At 35.5% G+C, this 18,618-nt stretch overlaps 2 protein-coding genes across 2 annotated transcripts; one reads left to right on the top strand and one right to left on the bottom strand.

The window, feature by feature from the left end:
* The first annotated feature begins 3,406 nt into the window (after positions 1-3,406).
* LOC127794517 (uncharacterized) lies at positions 3,407-5,267 on the top strand. The gene is made up of 4 exons (XM_052325687.1): positions 3,407-3,969; positions 4,267-4,551; positions 4,624-4,663; positions 4,776-5,267. Exons 1-4 carry the CDS (start codon positions 3,407-3,409, stop codon positions 5,265-5,267), a joined length of 1,380 nt encoding a protein of 459 aa, XP_052181647.1.
* Positions 5,268-6,030: 763 nt separating this feature from the next.
* LOC127800187 (MDIS1-interacting receptor like kinase 1-like) lies at positions 6,031-13,437 on the bottom strand. The gene is made up of 2 exons (XM_052334654.1): positions 6,789-13,437; positions 6,031-6,667 (listed from the first exon to the last, which is right to left on the bottom strand). The coding sequence occupies exons 1-2, from the start codon at positions 9,403-9,405 to the stop codon at positions 6,258-6,260; spliced, it is 3,027 nt and encodes a 1,008-aa protein (XP_052190614.1). The 5' UTR covers positions 9,406-13,437; the 3' UTR covers positions 6,031-6,257.
* Between the last annotated feature and the right edge of the window lie 5,181 nt (positions 13,438-18,618).

The raw sequence follows: 18,618 nt of genomic DNA, 5'->3' as shown, positions 1-18,618 counted from the left end.
TAGAGGTTGCTTTGTGGCAACCCCAAATATGCATAAAAGGGAGGTTGCAGCAACAGCCTGCAGGAGCTACTGGAATTTTTTAATGTCATAAAAATTATTAAAATAACACCACAAGCAACTATTTCTAAACTATCATTGGATCCACCACCTCAGATGCCATGCAATCAGGATAAGAACCACCAGTTCAACCATCAGTTCTTCACTCAGGGGATTAAAACTGCTGGCTGAAGCATTGGTTCTTCACCAATACTTCATCAGTGGTTCAACCAGCAGTTTTGAGCCTGGCTTTGCTGTGCAAGTGGATGTGTTTGTGGCAGATCCAATGCTAGTTTGGTAAATAGTTTGTTTAAAGTGTTATTTTAATATTTTTTATTAGGAAAATAATATTATTTAAAAAAGCTCTGAAAAAATATAGATAAGTGCATAGCATTGTTAAGAGACTGGACTCTCAAAATGTAATAAAAAAAGGAGGCACAAAATAATGAAGAAACTACCAAATGCTAGTTTCCTCACTGCCAAGCACCAGCTGGCCTGCAGCCTCATTTTCAAAGCATGTTCTCTAGCAGTGGGATTGAAGGCCTTAAGATATGCAAAGCAAGGTTGGCTCAAGTTTGAGAGTTAAGGGTAATGGGTCTTAACCACAGTTAAGTTACCACTAGGGTGCTTGAGCTTAGGCAAAGCCTAAGTGAAAGGTGAATAAGATTTTGGCCATGGTTTACATGGGATTCAGAGCAATATGTTTCAAAAAAAAAAAGAAAAGAAAAGGAATTCTTATGGAAGGGTCATGCAACACATTTTCGAGGGTTGTGAGTCAACTCTAAAGGGAATTGTTGTCAAACTCGCGAGTCGACTCATACGAGTTTACGTGTTAGGAACCTCTAAACGAGTCAACATGCTTATAAAATCGAAATTATATTGAATTGGAGTTGAGTCGCGAGTCAACTTGATAAACTCGATGGAATTACGATTCTAGCAATGAGTTTAACGAGTTCAACTATGATGCACAGAAATGATATTAGGAGTTCCCTAAACCCTAAACTAGCATAATATTAATTATGATCGAGGGCTGCCTTTTGCGAATAGGGAAATCTGAAAAATGTTTTGGTCATATTTATTGTGTAAGCTTGGGCTGGATTGTGAGAAGGAGGAAGGTAGTGTTTAAGATAGCTTTGGCTCTTGCAGTGAGGGTCCTTGTGAACAGTGAGGGAAAATGGTGTGTGCAAGTGTTATCTTGTATGGTGTAGCCATTGTTGATCAAAGTCCAGACTAAGCAAGGAAAGGGAAATAGAAACATCTTGTAGGTAATGAGCAAGTGAATAAAAGGTCTAGTGTTTCCTAGGATGAGGAATAGATAGAACCACAAGAGTTACCAGTAAAGATCTGGAATGTTGGGTTTGAAGGATGCTCAGGCTCAGGTTTGAGTACTAAGGAATAGGCTGAAAAATGGAACCTCTTGTATAAGAAGAGGTGATGCACTCTTGTCCAAATGAATGGCATGGAGCCATGCAAATTTGGGAGAATCTTGGACTTAAATAGAAGATCCCTTAGGTTAAAGGGGGGGAGTGCTGTGAAGTGTCTATTTGAGAATTAAGGAAGGTGCTGGAAATGGGGAAAAGTCTAGGGAAAAGGCTAGACAAATGGCCATTGGTTAAAGCAGCACATGAAGGCTTAATTTGGGTCGAATAGGTATCTCTAACAGCCATGATCCATGTGAAAATTAAGAGAAAATTGATCTTATAGAGTAGCCCAAGGGAATAGAGGCTAGAGGGAAAGGTAAGCAAGGTTGATTGCTTAGAAGGTCTCTTCAGGAATGATAGTAATTCCCAAGGTGAAGGTATAAGGAATCAGATCTTTTTAGGATAAGTCCAAGGGTTAAAATTGAGTGCATGAGGAAGCTGTGAGTATTCCAATGGTATGCCTAGTGAAATGTAAGGAAACTTCTCTGGAAATTTTTCCATGAGGACTCTCAATGTGTAGCTAAGAACTTAGGTCAGTGTTTGAGAGTGTAGGATAAAGGAGAAGTTGGAAATTCTAAGATATAGAGGTTGAAATAGGAATTGGACAGCTTATGGCAGCCTAGGATTACCTAAACTCAAGCATATCTTGATAGGCTGGTAGATAGAAGAGGCACAAAAGAGATGAGCAATCCTTTTGAGTTTGAAGCAAACATAAGAATGGAAGACAGTGGTAAAGCCTAAAAGCCCGGTTTTGGGAGCTAGGAGTAAGTTTAGCAGTGTTAAGACCAATCCAGGTAAGGTGCACTGTTGTTGTGATGCTGTGTAAAAGTTTGGACCATTTGGGATGGAGAAATAACATTAAGTATGGATTTGATTTATGGTGGAGTGTACTTAGACGGAAAGTTATGTTTCTTGGTCTTGTTTTTGGTGATTCTCCTATTGCTTCATTTTGACTTGAAAGGGTCTGATTCTTGTATGTAAGCTAATGATTTTGCTTTCATTTTGATAATTTGATTGTGTTGTTATAATCTTTTACAGTGATGGGAACGTTTTCTTCTAGGGTTGTTGATTCATGTCACCCTAATTTTGAGGCTGCCTCTGTTTGATCAAATAAACTCGTTTAGAATTACTACAAACTGAATTATTGTTGGTTTCCTTAATTTGAAAGTGAATTATTATTGCCTTAAATTATTGAATGTTTTGTTGGACTTTTATAATTATTGTTGTAGTTGTTTGAATTTTTATTTTAAATAATGTATTAGAAGAAGAGTTAAGACTTTTTGAATTTATTTTGGATCACAGGATTTCTAATACTTGATAAAGAATATCAACATCTAGTTCTTTTAAACCTAAAGTTAACAGGAAAAATGTAGCAGGAAATAGGTTTGATATGTCATTGATGTGGATAAGAACTCAAGAAAAGTGTAGTGCAAATTTTGTGATAAGATTTTTTTTGAGGCATTTTTCGCCTTAAGCATCACTTAGCTTGTACTTATAAAGATGTGGAGCTTTGTCTAAGTGTTCCAGATGATGTTAAAAAGGAAATTTTGACAATTTTGATAAAGAATGCTGAATTTACTAAAAGAAAAAGAAAGATAATTCACAGTATTGATGATTTTGAGAATGAGGGTGATGAGGTGCAACAAGTTACATCAAAGCAAAAGGGTAAGAGTACTGCTTTGGATGCTTTTGTGAAAAGGGGGAAGTGTGCAAGTGTAACTGGATGTACTCCAACAACCATTAATCAGATGTTGAAAAGAGAATTAAAAGAAGAATGTTGTCAACATATTGCTAGATTTTTTTATGCATGTGCTGTTCCATTTAATTATGTAAGACATCCTGGGTTTACAAAGATGCTTGAATTGGTAGACAAATATGGATGTGGACTTAAACCTCTTTCCTATCATGAGATTAGAGTGAAATATTTGAAAAAAGAAGTAAGTCGCACCATGGAATTGTTTGAGGAGTTTAAAGTTGAATGGAAAAAAACAGGTTGCTCAATTATGTCAAATGGATGGACTGATAAAAAGAGCCGTTTAATTTGCAGTTTCTTAGTAAATAGCCCAAAGGGAACAATTTTTTTGACCTCAATTGATACATTTGATTCTAAAACTGCTGACAAAGTATTTGAGATGTTCGATATGATAGTGGAGAAAGTTGGAGAAGAGAATGTGGTGCAAGTTGTAATTGATAATACTGCAAATTATAAAGTTGTAGGTGAGATGCCAATGGAGAAAATGAAAGGGTTGTATTGGACTCCATGTGCTGCCCACTGTATTGACTTGATATTGGAAGATTTTGAAAAGAACATCAAAGTTCATGTTACAACCATTATAAAAGCTAGGAGGATATCAACCTACATCTATTCAAAAACTCTTCTCATTTTTATGTTAAGACATTTTACAAAAGGAAGAGACTTGATAAGACCAACTGTTACTTGCTTTGCAACTACATATTTGACTTTAGGTGCCTTGATGACAATGTTCACTTCAAAGTCATGGGAGTTTAGCAGGTTTGTCTCTCAACAAGATGGGAAGTGAGTTCAACAAACGGTATTAGATACCAGATTTTGGAAAAACATTATTTATTGTCTGAAGGCAGCATTTCCCTTGATAAAAGTTATTCAATTGGTTGATTCAAATGAGAAACAAGCTATGGGCTTCCTTTATGAGTAGATGGATCGTGCTAGAGAGAAGATTAAAGCTAATTTTGACAATGTAAAAAAAAAGTAAGTTACTAACTATATGGTTTAATCGTTTTACAATACTTACATTTTTTTATATACACCTATTTATTTAGTTTTATGTAGCTTTGAGCCAATTTTGGAAATTGTTGATGAAAGATGGGAACTTCAATTGCATAGGCCATTACATGCTGTAGCATATTACTTGAACCCTTATTATCATTATAGTCCAAATTTTAAAGTTAGAGCAGAAATAAAAATTGGACTATATAAATGCATTGAAAGAATGGTTAAAGATTCAGATGAAAGGTGCAAAATAGATATGCAAATTGAGTTATTTAAGGATGCAAAAGGATTATTTGGCTTTGAAGCTGCTAAGCTTGTAAGGGATAAAAATGCTCCAGCAAAGTGGTGAGACTCCTATGGAGATGAATGTCCTGAATTGCAAAAGTTTGCTATTCGTGTGCTGAGCTTGATATGTAGCTCTTTTGGATGTGAACGAAATTGGAGTGCATTTGATATGGTAAGCAAAATATATTTAGTCCTTATTTTAGTTATGCTTTAAATTTTGAACACCATGTTTGTAATGCCAAACTAACAATTGATTTGTGATAACTTTATAAATTATGATTTAGGTTCACACAAAGCGAAGAAATCGTTTGCATCAAAAGAAGATGAATGACTTGGTTTTTGTAATGTATAATTTAAAGTTGAGAAATAAACAATTCATAAAAGATGAAGTATCATTTGGCGTTGATGAGCTATCCTCAGATGATGAATGGATAACAGAGGAATCTAGCCTCGTTTTTTCCTCCAATGGTAGTAGGTTAGATATTCTTGATGGTGCAACAAGGATGGAAAGTGGTGAAAGTGAAGAAATTGGTGAAGATAATGTAGTGCATGACCATGACAACAATGATGATGAAGAACCATCAAAGCCTTTAGGAGGTTTAAAATTAGGTGGTAATGATATTTTTTATAATATTAGTGATTGTGAATTAGAAGATGACACTGATTTTGAAGATGCTGATGATGATGGAAGTGGTCATAGCTTGGATGAAGATTTAAATATTTCTATTAATGATTTATTTTACTTTGTATTTTGTGCTTGTAATGTAAAAGTTTAACAATGTATGTTGTTTTTATTAATATTAGGTTATGACTTATGACTTATGAGAATTTATGTTATATGAACTAATATTTGGAATTTTGATTTTGGATGGATAAATGATGGACTTAATATTTAAAATTTTTATATTATTTAGTATTTTTGAAATTAATAGATGAAGTTATTTTGAAATAGGTAAATGTATTTCATCAATAAGGAATAAGGTTGTAATAATCATGTTATTAAATTATATTAATTTATTTTTTATAAAATTATGTCATTATAAATATATATTTACATGTATTAAAAGGTGTTTTTAATTGTTGCTAAAATTTTACGATTTGATTTTATGAATTCTCATTTTGAGTTTAACAACCTTGCTAAAGGGGTCATTTAAGGTGCAAAGACTGCAAGGTGATGGTGCACTGGCAATTCATGGGAGACGGTGAATTTTGGGCATAGCAAGAAAAGAGAGTAAAAAGACATTTCTTTAGATAAGGGAATTTTCTTTGGGTATCATTTTGGTTTAGTGGATTTGTTCTCTTGTCATGGAGGTGAAAATGTAATTCTTCACATGTCCATCCTTGTTGGAAAGTTTCCCCCATATATTGTGTTCATGTCTTTTTGGATGTGTGACTGCTTAAATTTAGGACATCTTTAGTTTGATCACATAATTGGCATAATCAATGATTTGATTATGAGAGTTCCAAATTCTTTTGATAAATCTAAGTTTTAAATGTTCAAAAGTGATAAATTCAAAGGTACTATGTTATTTTGGGAACAATTCTGACTATATCTGCTACTTGTATGGCATTTATCGTCAATAAATCATCCTTTGAGGGAAACTAACAGTAAAATCATTTAAGCCTTGCTCACTTACCTCTTGGTGCCAAAACCTGAGGTCTTTTGGGTCAGATCTAACCAAGGAAAGTTCAAAAAGAGAGAGAGAAGAAAAATTCACTTGAAAGAGCAATTACAGTGAATAATGTCATGAGCAAAACAACTATTCTTATAAGAGGCCAATGACAGGAGAATTACTGAAGATTGGCTTGTTGTTCACTGGGTTCTGTGCTCCATTGTGGCAAGTGCTTTTCCTTCTGGGCTTTGCTTCTCCAAGCATTGTTGTGATATCCCTCATTGAAGGCCTTTCCTTCGGGTTCTTGGCTGTGCAGAGCAGAGCAATTCTGAGGACAAGAAGCATCTCTTCTTGCACATGCTTGCATTGCCCTGCAGTGTTGGGGTCCAAAGCTTCTTCCAATGATCTGTTGCTCCTCATCTTGCCTTGAACCCATTCCACAATATCAGTAAACTGCCCGAATCCTGGGTCTAATGGAAATTTGCCTGTAATAAGCTCCAGCAGCACCACCCCAAAACTGTATATGTCGCTCTTCTCATCCACCTTCAATGTGTATCCGTATTCTGCATGTCAGATGAAACAAGGAACTCAGAACAATAAATTTTATATTGCTTGGAATGAATTCTATGACTGTCGTACAGAGCCATTTATAGAGCGAATTAATGAAGGCAGGAACTTAGTTACCCGGTGCTATATATCCATATGACCCAGCCACCATTGAAACTGTTTCATTCTTCCTCAGCATGGTCCTGGCCAAGCCAAAATCTGCAATCCTGGCTTCAAAGTTGGCATCAAGAAGAATGTTGTTCGACTTGACATCACGGTGGATGACTGGTGGGTGGCAGTCGTGGTGAAGGTAAGCCAGCCCCTGTGCAATCCCTACAGCTATGTTATACCTAGAAACCCAATCCACCAACATTTTCCCAGCCTGCTTGCCATGCAAGGCCTGCCCCAGGTTGCCGTTTGGCATGTACTCGTAAACCATCATCACATCATTCTGATTCTGAAGGTACCCCAACAGCCTAACTATGTTCCTATGCCGGAGTCTCCCCAGTAGATTAACCTCTCCAAACAGGTCATCTCCAGTTTCAGTATCTGCCTCTGTTGATCTCCATAGCTTCTTCACTGCGACAACTGCATGTGGCCGCTGGATCTCAGCCCTGTAAACGATCCCCGATGCACCCATCCCAAGGATGTTTGATTCCTTTATGCAGGCTAGTATGTCAGCACTTGTGAAACTGAGCCTCTGGAATGCTATCAGCCTCCATGGCCACTCTGAAGTGCTCCATTTATACCAATCTGTGAAGAAGCTGCTGCACAAGTACCATCTTCTGTAAAGGGTTCTCCCCAAAAGAACTGCCATTCCAAGAGCTAGAATCACCGAAATTCCAATGACAAATCCAACGACTATGTGTTTGACGTGAGCTTTCCTCAGAGATGACGTTCTTGTGGGAATTTGAGAACATGGTGGAAGAATGCCACCACAAAGACCTGCATTGCCTGTAAGATCATTTGGGTTAATTGTCATTAGCATACCGGTGTTCGGAACTGGTCCCTCGAGCTTGTTGTAAGACAGGTTGAGCATTTCCAGGGCAGGAGAGCTTCCAAAATTCTCTGGTATGCTTCCTGTAAGAGAATTGTTCGATAGATCCAGAATAGCCAATGTGGGCATCGTGGCTATTGGTCTTGGGATTTCCCCAGTGAACTGGTTGTTCCGAAGATTCAGACTCACTAGCTTTTGGCATGAAGCAATGCTCTGTGGGATTTTTCCAGAGAAATGGTTGCTCGACAGATCGAGCACAGAAAGGGATGGGCAGTCCTGGAATTGGTCTGGAATATTGCCTCTCAAATTGTTGTTAGAAGCAATAAAGTTTTGGAGACTGGGAATGGATAGAATCGTTGGAGGGAGGGATGATTCAAGGCGGTTCCATGAGACATCTATGAAAGAAAGTGAAGTAGAGAGAGCTAGATCATCCGGAATTCTACTGGTTAGATTGTTGCTAGCCAATTCTAGCCTCTGCAATTTTGGCAGATTTCCGAGGCCAGTTGGAATTGTCCCAGAAATAAGATTGTTTTGGACCCTAACCCGGACAAGTGAAGAACAAGTTGAGAGACCTGTGGGGATTGGACCGGAAAATGAATTGTTGAAAAGAATTAGTTTAGTGAGATTGCCAGAATCACACAACCCTGGCGGAATCTCACCTGTCAATGAATTAGACGACACGTCCAGCCACCGCAATGGGGAGTTCTGGCCAAGATTTTCCGGCAACGGACCAGTCAATGAATTCTGCCATAGCTCAAGAACCTCTAGTTTGGATAACTCACCAAGCTTGCTTGGAATTGAGCCATTCAGCTGATTGCACATCAAATTTAGTAGCTGCAGCTGATTTAGCCGGCCAATTTCATCTGGGATCTCACCGGAAATTTTATTATCAGAGACATCCAAGTACACAAGCGAAGTGATGTTTCCAATTTCCGGTGGAATCTTCCCTTCAAAATTGTTCTGATACAAGTAAACAGTTGTCAGTTTCTTCAGCCTGCCGAGTTCTTTAGGAATCTGGCCACTGAGGCTGCCAACTGCCAAGTCAAGGTACTGAAGGTTGGTGAGATTGCCAAGTTCAGCCGGGATAGGGCCTTCAAACTCATTGTACCCAAGAATGATGGTCTCCAGCGACGAAAGTTGGCCAAGCTCTACTGGAATTCTTCCGGTAAAATTATTTCCTGAAAGGCCGAGAAACTTCAGTTTCTGCAAGTTCCTGAAAGAAGATGGAATCGAACCCTCGAAGAAGCTCCCGCGAAAATCCAGGCTTTCGAGCAAAGTTGCACTGCCAAGATTCTCAGGTAGGAAACCCGAGAAATTGTTGCTGGAAGCGTTGACTGATCTCAACCCGGAAGCGCCCCCCAGCCCCTCCGGAAAGCTGCCAACGAAGTTGTTCTGGCTGAGGTCAATGCTCCTGAGAAAAGTAAGATTGGAGAATGATTTTGGCAAGGATGAGGAGAACCCGTTACACGAAAGGTCGAGATAAACAAGGGCATTCAAGCTTTGTATGTGATCAGAGATACGGCCGCTGAGATTCATGCTGGAGAGGTCAAGCTTCTCGACGATGCCATTGGAGTTGCAGAAAACTCCAGTCCAGTTGCAGTGGTAATAATCATTAGTGGCTATAGTTTTCCAGTCTTTGAGTTTGTGCAAAGGGTCAACCAGATCATTCTTCATTGATAGCAAAACTGAAGCTTCATCGTTTGCATAAACAAGAGAGAGGCCAATGCAAAAGCACAGGAAGAGCAGCTGCTTCTGCATTTTGGCCTCTTTCTCGGCTGGGATTTGGTGCTCTCACACTACCTGGCAGCCATTCTTGGAAGAAAGCCGAGATGGCAGGAAAGATGGTGTTATATGACACGGAAGAGCGAAGAGATGGATGGTTGGTTAATAACTTCGTTATGATGGATGTATGATTAATGAACAATGATTATTAATGGAATCGATTGATCAGAGAGAGTTTTTGATTAAATTAGTGAGTGTCCGTGAGGTTTGGGGAAGTGAACCAGCTAGGAGTTCAGCATCTAATGACTGTAAAGATTCGGACTAATTGAGAATCTACCAGACACCAAAACATGGAAGGAATGTGTTCTAAGTGAATGCTGACATGTCTTGTACTTTCTAGCAATATTTGATTCATGTTTAGGTCAACCCATTCCAACTCCATGATTATATATTGATGGTCAGTAAATAAGAATCTAGGAACATAATTAACGTAAAATTGTTGTTGGATTTATGCATTTATTTTGTAATGAGGAATAATACTCATTTAGATTTCACTATTTTAGTTATCTTGTCTAGACCGATGATCCCATAAAGATACATATTCACACTACTTTGAGCATTGAACATTTTTCAATACTGATATTTGGAAGATGGTGAAAATTATTTAATCTACTTATAATAAACATATATTTGGATCAATTATATAATGTGAAATCATCAATTGCTTTAAGAAAAAAGAGCTTACTTCTAGGTGAATTATAGGAGGATTTGGACTTGTGTTATTAGAACAAAAGGGCAATTATCCCAATCTAGTTGATTGTTTCAGAACCTTCATAGTTGAAAGTGTCAACAATTATTTGAAGAAGATAGAAAAAAAAGAAGGTAAAATACATTGTCCACGTTTGAAACTAATTATTCCTGTGTGTTTAAAAGTTATAACAGATTAATTAAGAGTTGTTAAATATATGCTGTAGGGGCATTCATGACATTTAGTTTATAAGAGTTTAGAGGCTTAGAATATAATTTATTAAAAAAAAGGAAAGAAGGGCATGGATTATTCTGTAGGTCCATCCCACAGGGTGTCAAAAGGATCATAGAGAAACAACAGACAAGTAGGAGCTTTCTCCATGAGAGTGTTAATCATTGAGTGTAGGTAGTCACCAATGAAAGGCCAATATTCCTGCAAAATAACAAACACTGCAATTTGGAAGGTGCTCACATGCACCCATATGGCCATTCTGGAATTTTCAGCTTTTAAAGCTCCTAATCAAAGGTGCAATTTTTAAACAATTATTTAGAGACAGATAGAGCAAGTAACACACACACACACACATTATAATACATAAAATTGAATGGGAAAAGAAATGGCTATATATGTGGCCATGTGCAGGGGCGGCTTCCACTTGGCATATATCCAAATTATTGGAAGAGACAGCCTCAGCCTGCCCTTGATGGCTTTCAAAACCCATTTCATGATATATATATATATATAAATATTCAATGCCATGGTGCCCCCACATGCCTATCATCATTCAACAAATACGGGGAATCCCATTTATCTTCTTTTTGTTGTTATTATTCATTTAAACCTTCTGTTCTGTTAATGTCCATTGCCCTAGCTAGTTTCAAGTTGAAAAAGTGTGTGAAGCATTTGATTCACCTGCATAGTTATAGTTTATTCAAATTCTTTTTCGGGTGGTTTGACATTCATAAGAGTCACTCAAGTCGTGTTTTAGTGAAGAATTATCCTAGTAATTGTATTTTTTACCTCTTTAGTAATGGTTGATTGTAGTATAATTGCTAAATAATTTCTTAAAAAAACTATTATGTACTTATTTATATAATAAAAATAAATCTTTATTCAATCCCAGTCCGACCATTAACTCTGGGCACACTTTCATTTGCAGTTCGATAGATGGTACAGTTTCAAAACATTACTCTTTGTAGCAGTATTTATTTATCGATCTTCCTTTCAAAATCTTGTTAATCATATCTCATACATTTTATTTTGTATAGGATTAGGGGGGCTGAGTTATGATATATGGGACTAAAATATTTGGGGCCATTGAGGCTTAAGAAAAAAAAGTCTTATGGGTCCCGGGTTGGGCCCATTCTTATTTTGGGCCGTATTCTTCCTCATTCCATTCGTCGGCCAGTTGCTGTATAATTAAAGCCCAATCTAATTTTTAAGACATAATTAGCTCAAATTCAAGAAAAATCTGCTTGTTAAAGATAGTATTTGAGATATGATTAGATTAGGAAGAAATTATCACAGTATGGAGACCGGTGGCTTTTCACTAATAGAGACACGTGAAATTGTAGAGGGTAGCTCAGGTTTAATAATAATAAAGTAAAGAAAGAAAAAAAGGTCAAGACAACTCAGGTGTTAATATTTAATATTTATTAAATTAATTAAAAATGTGATATATTAAACTATCACATAAATAAATAAAAGCCATTATATTTCCTAATCATTATCCTTTCATCTTCATCCTCATCCTAATTAACGAGTGGCCATTGACAACTCATAATACTTCTCTTAAAGAACACAAAAGCTATTATATACATTTGGCACCAACAGTTGGTGAGATGGGCAACAGATTGCCAATTTGCACCTGAGGGCATCGTATATCTAATATTATTTTAATTAATGCACCCGAGGAGGACCCACCCGTTTACAAGTGTGTGTGTGATCTTGAACCTGGTATTTTATTAAATTTGTGATTTTGTACCATAAAATTAATTAATTAATTAGGTGATGAGAAATAAAGTAACAACAAATGAACAATCTTAGCATTGTTACGAAGATTTAGTTCATATTAATTGTTTGATTAAATAATAATGATGAGAAAAACACTATCAGCCAAGTGGAAAAAGATTAGGAAAAACAAGCGTGATAATTAAATTGGACTGTATTCTCCATCATCTGGTGGGTTTTGAGCGGAATTTAAGATGCATGCTTCCCGGATTGAGATGATTAGCAGTCATAGCATCGAGCTGCGGTTAAGTGTATATATATAACACTAAAGTTGTGAAATTTAATTTGTTCAGATCTTTGGTGCATTTTGCAGCATGTTTTTGATGCACGCATTTATATATATATATATATATACCGAGTTTGTTGTTTGCTTGTTTCCCGGGAATTTCGCCAAGAAAAACTGATGAATTTGTGACCTGCAACTGCAAGAAGACATCATTGATGCATCTTTCAATTGAATTCAACGATGGCATGAAATTAAGATTCATATATATATATATATATTTTCGAAGTAGAGTTTGAGCATTACCATTCATTCCAAGAATCAAATCCATAAACACCCAACCAACCCAACAAAACTAAAGCTATATATATATATAGATGAAGATCAGTTTCAACAAACGTTTGATCTTGAATCAGAGACGACAGATGATGTGAGAAAACAAAAAGAAGAACAACAACAAACAACACAACATATATGGGAAGAAGCCTCCCCCCCCCCCCGGGAATTCTCATCTTTCTTTCTTTCTAGGGGTTAAATATTGAGTTTATTTTTCTCTTAGCAAATAACAGCCTTGACTAGCTATAGCTAGCTCTTTGGAAAGCGACAAGAGATCAGGAAGGTTGCATACCGGTAAATAGACGACCCTCTCTCCCAATCCTTTACAAAGTGAGAGAAATCCCGTGTCGTGTGTGTATCGGAGACGACTTTGAAAAGAAGCAAAAACAACGAGTGTTAGGTGGAAGTGGAAATTTATAAGCCAAGCATCAGACTTGCCTAGGGGTTTCCCAAATCTTCAACTCATCCCTTTGGCTGAAATATTAGTTGTATTCTCTGGCCATATTGGCGGCTGCTGCTGCTGCAACCATCTCTTTCCTCCATAGCTGAACAACAACCTTCAAACTTTGACACACGCTCACAGTTTTCTACCAACAATCGTTTCTCCAAACCCATAGAATCTTTATATCAGCAACAGCAACAGCAAAGAGAGAGAGAGAGGGAGTGAGAGAGATGGAGCATTCTGGTTCCTAGCTGTGTACATTTATTTATATTGGTATTTTGGGTTTCTTAGTTCTTAGGCATTGACAGGGGGTAAAGAGTAAGGTTGGGGCGGCAAAATATCACATTTAACAATAGAAAAATAAAAAAAATTTACCATTCGTTTATATCCCATTAATGTATTTGTCTTCCTCTCATCATAAAGAGAAAATTTTACTGTTATTATTAAATTTTTCAACTTATTAATTTTAATCTTTAGTAGGATACAATGTTAGTGGTAGGAATATCTGAATAATTTTAAGCAAGCAGAGAGAGGCCCTTTTTTTTGGGTAGAAAACAGTGGGGTTTTAGGGTAGAGCATGTGAAAATGTGGGTCAACTGCCGCAGACCACCCCCCTCCCAACCCCCCCCCCCCAAAAAAAAAAAAAAAAAAAAAAACAAAAAAACAAAAGCAAAGGAGAAAGAAAGAAAGAAAGAAAGAAAGCTCCAACATGATGGAAATATAAATGTGGGTCCTACCAGATGCTTTTGCTAGGACGCGTGGACGGAGATGTGTGGATTTGAGTGACATCCGAATGGAAAATGATGTTCTTAAATAATTGTTATATATTCGAGCAATTAATACGACAATAATTAATTTGATTTGGGTAATGTTGATGTGTAACGTAATATATTAATATAAATATATATGGATGTCACTCTAAACGTTTAAATAAATAGCAATTTTTTTTTATCTAATTTAAGAATCATTAGTATAAATTATTTTAACAATTGAATAATTTTAATAAAATCATGATATATATATATTAGTCCATTTTAATTCCTAACTTAGTTCGGTAAAGTGGTGGTTTTAACACATTAAGGACACTTTGTGACCTACTACTAATGGTGGCCCAGATTTTCATTGTTCATCTTCGTCAAAAGTGACCCTTCTCCCATAAAAAGAAAATATAAAAGAAAAAAAAGCACATCACACCATTCTACTTTAACCAAATAGCATGCAGGATAAAAACAAAAGGTGCATAATACGAGTCTCTGATTTTTTTAGTTTTTTTTTTTAAATTTTAATTAAAAATATATTTATATCCCTAAACTTTTAAGTTTTTTTTTTTTAAATCTTAAACTTTTTATAATTTTAAATGTGCTTTTAAACTTTTTAAAATTACTCATTTAAATACTTAATCAACAAGTGAATAGAAACATATTTCAAATATTTAAATGAGTGATTTTATATAATTCAAGATAAATTTAAAACTATAAAAAATATAAAAATTTTCAAAAAAAATAATATAAATGTGTCTTGAGTATAAATATGCTTTTAATTAAAATTCAAGAATACATTTAAAATCATAAAAAATTTAAAATTTAAAAAAAACCCGTAAGAAGTCATAGACATAAATATGTTTTTAGCCAAGCATAACGTATTATTAGGCCAAAACCATATTTATGCTTATGAATTTTTGTATTTTTTATTATAAAATTTTATTTTTTTGTAATTTTAAATATATTCCTAAACTTAGGTTAAAAATATATCTGTGTTCATAATTTTTTGTAATTCTAAATATACTTATAAACTATACAAAATTATTTATTTAGACACTTAACTAGCAAATGATATGCTCATGTATTCATTAACTCCCTCCTCCCTCCTTTCTCTTCAGCTGTGTCTCTTTTAATTGGGCTAGATAGGCAGATTGGATTAGAAAATGAGTTAAAAGAGATGTCAGAGAGAGATGTGAGGTGTTTTCAAAGAGTAAAAGAAAATTGAGGAGACACTAAAGAGAGAAGAAAGCTAAAGAAACATTCAAAACTATCACGTCAACACACGTGTATCATTTAGTAATCAAATGTTTAAATGAGTAATTTTACATAGTTTAAAAACATATTTATAACTATAAAAAGTTTAAGATTTCATTAGAAAAAAGTACAAGTTTATGGACATATTTAAAATTATAAAAAAATAAAATTATTTCACCAAAAAAAAAAAAGAAGAAAAAAAAACCCTACAATGACATAAATTGTCTTCTGGTAGAATTATGGATACATTTTGGCTACACAAAAATAAAAGCAAAGAATTGATGAAACATAAATACAGCTCCCCTCCTTGTTTTCCTTTTTCTTATTTGGTGAGTTTTTTCCCCCTCTTTTTATCTTACACAGTACGTAGATGAATAATACCAAGGGAAATAGGATATAGTGAGAGAAACGAACTAAAAGTTAGATGAAATCAAGTGGCCATTGAGGATAGTGGATGATATATTTGGTTAACGTGCTGTACGTAAGTCAAGAATCAAAGGTGATTGGATGGAGCAGATCCATTTGGATATTGCTGCCCTAATGCATGCTTGTGTATATAAAAGTTGGATTGTGAGTGTTTATCCAACTAATGTTGTTACTATATGACCATTCATTTCATTTTGCAACTAAGTTTGATGTACGGAACGATTAAAATTAACCCCCCAAGTCAAAGCCCATCGTCTGTTTCATACCTGACAGTATAATTATGTGTTGACTCCCAAGGTGGGTTTCCCTTTAATCTATAAGTAAGACAGACTGACAGACAGACCACCCACTCCAAACTCTAAATAAATATAATAAATCCAAATTTTGAGTTTAGTGACTTAGGTAAGCTATTGCCTGCTAGCTATACCACCATGCTAAAACAAAAAAAATGAATAATGTTATTACCAATAATAATCAATAAAAAAGTTATTCAGATTGGTTTAGATAAGCCAATAGGAATCGAACAAAACTGGCTTGCCCTATGACAAAGGGAAAAGGAGTATTTAAAATTATTCTCGACTCGCATCATTACTAAAATCTATTGACTCTACAAGTAGACGTAGTAGCCTTTATATACCCCGAGCAGGACCCGCCGCCTAGGATAATCAATTACACAAAATAGAGATAAAATAATAACCAAACCCAAATCATAAACATAATTACATGAATAATAATATTATTAGTCTCTAAATCCTAGGTGTAGTGGGCAGACAGAGGTCCCCCGCCAAATCACAATTCCCACCAAACAAAAGATTTTCTTTTAACACCTAACACAACGCAAATAACCAAACATTCCACAATTCTTCAATTGTAAGCCAACATTCTTATGATTTTTCTTTCCTTTTTTTTTCTTTTTCTTTAGGTAAATAAGCACACAATAAACTAACTCCTATTCTTGCTAGGGCCTAGAAGACCCAAATGAATCACAATACCCCAACTGACAAATACAAGTGAACCAAATGTTTCTCACATAATATACGGGATTAGATATTTATCTGATATTGATGAGTACCGACGATAATAATAGTAAGGTTATTTATAATACACGTAAATATGACTCTCCCAGCTCTCATAAAGCAGGGGATCTTTTGCTTGAATTGAGCAACAAGTTCAAGCTGTTACATATTAAGGGTACAAAAACAATCCCCTATAGACTCTCAAAATGATTCTAAGTAATATTGTCTAGAAAACAAAAACTAACCCACCCCTTAAAAAATAAATTTCATGAAAAGAAATTTTAAATGCTTGTACCATACATAATTTTTTATAAAAAAAGTTAAGAGTATTTAATTATTTTTTATAAAAAATAATTAATAATTATATATTTTTAATAATAAATGTATGCAATCAAAGACAATCTTAATAAAATATCCATATGTTACTAGCACAGCTTAAAAGAGTGACTAAATAAGTCCATTTGGTTGTGTGGGTGAGTGGAATGATGTCAACTCAAGAAAAAGTTCAACAAATTCACACCTAAAATAGTGGATAGGATAAAGAACAAGATAAGCAAGCAGTGGAAAACGTGGTAATTGGCAGCCAGCAGCATAAAGCAAAAGTCTTAAGGCTACCAAGAAATAGAATTCCAGTCAGTTAAAGAGGATAATGATCTGGAAAAAAGGGTTAGAAAAGACTGAGGTTTAGGTGGGAGGTGTGACACAAGCAAAGTGGGCAAGGCGGCTACTGAAATACAAAGACAGGCTAAATATGTCATTAGTGACTACACATGCATCAGAGATATATGTCTCTAATGATAAATTACCTTTCGCTATCATAACTTACTAGTACAGTGTCCCAATCTGTAGTTGCACTTCACTTCCTGCTCTTCCGGTTTCAATCGGGCTGTAAAGCCCTCAGACTTTCCATTGCTTTGCACCAGAGAGAGAGAAAGAGATGGAAATTTTCATGTACAAATTAAAGAGTAATTACATGATAATCCGTTCATAAGTCCAACGCCAAACCAGCAATACCCGACAATAAAATAAACCATCCACAATAGGAAGAAACCCACTAAAGAGACAATGCGGCCTAGGTTTCTCTTCATAGGCAACAATTTTACAAGAAAAAGCAAATAACAACCATAACCAAATACAACATATTGGCTTGTAGAAATTCATTTTGAAAGAAAAAAAAAAAAGGTCCTCACAGGAAAAATGATACATGAATTTCTTCTTATATGCCACCACCCTAATTCAATTCCACACTTCCTGCATGGTCAATATAAGAGCGATACTAACTCCCAACTTCATTGCTGGTGCAATCTTAATGTGTGATAAAGAATAAAGATTACCACTACAGAAGTAGTAACGACAACATTCCAAGAAAATATGCTAAGGGTTGGCAGAGAGTCATAGTTTGACAGCAGTTAATTTCATAAATCATAAATCATCATGGCAGGAGAGGAATCATTAAGTGCTAATCCCATGTGATACAACTCATTTCATCCCAAACACCAAAGCATATATAGCCCCCATGGTACGTATTTAATTTCATTCCAACAAGAAAGTGACACACACAAGAAGCCAAGTGATTGTCTCCACATGAATTCATTAAAATTTCTTGTGCATATAGAAATCTCAAACATTTGGAAGAAAATATCTTCAGATTTGCCACATAGTGGGATAAAAGCTGGATATGTTGTTGTTATTGCCACAGAAGATGGAAATTAGAAGCCAGAAATGAATCTGAGATGACATCACTCATAATGTATATTACTTGGCAGTATGAACATTAGAAATTAAGAGCTCAGTTTGCCATTACCAAATACATTAATCCCTGCAAAGTCTTAGTTTAACAAATGTAATGCTGAATTTCAAGTCAAGTTTCAAAGTAGATGGACAGCCACCACAATATGCCTAGTTACTTTTAGCTTCCCTTCAATTACTGTTCCTACTTGTAACTACAACCACCTTATGGTTCTTTGCTAGCAATAGAACCCTCCTCTCTACATCGTGTCTCATCAGACAAGCAACTTGGATACTCATCATCT

The sequence above is a fragment of the Diospyros lotus genome, chromosome 1 (genome assembly GCF_014633365.1).
Source record: "Diospyros lotus cultivar Yz01 chromosome 1, ASM1463336v1, whole genome shotgun sequence".
Taxonomy (NCBI): domain Eukaryota; kingdom Viridiplantae; phylum Streptophyta; class Magnoliopsida; order Ericales; family Ebenaceae; genus Diospyros; species Diospyros lotus.
The sequence above is the reverse complement of the archived record's forward strand: the minus strand, read 5'-3'. Positions and strand labels throughout refer to the sequence as shown.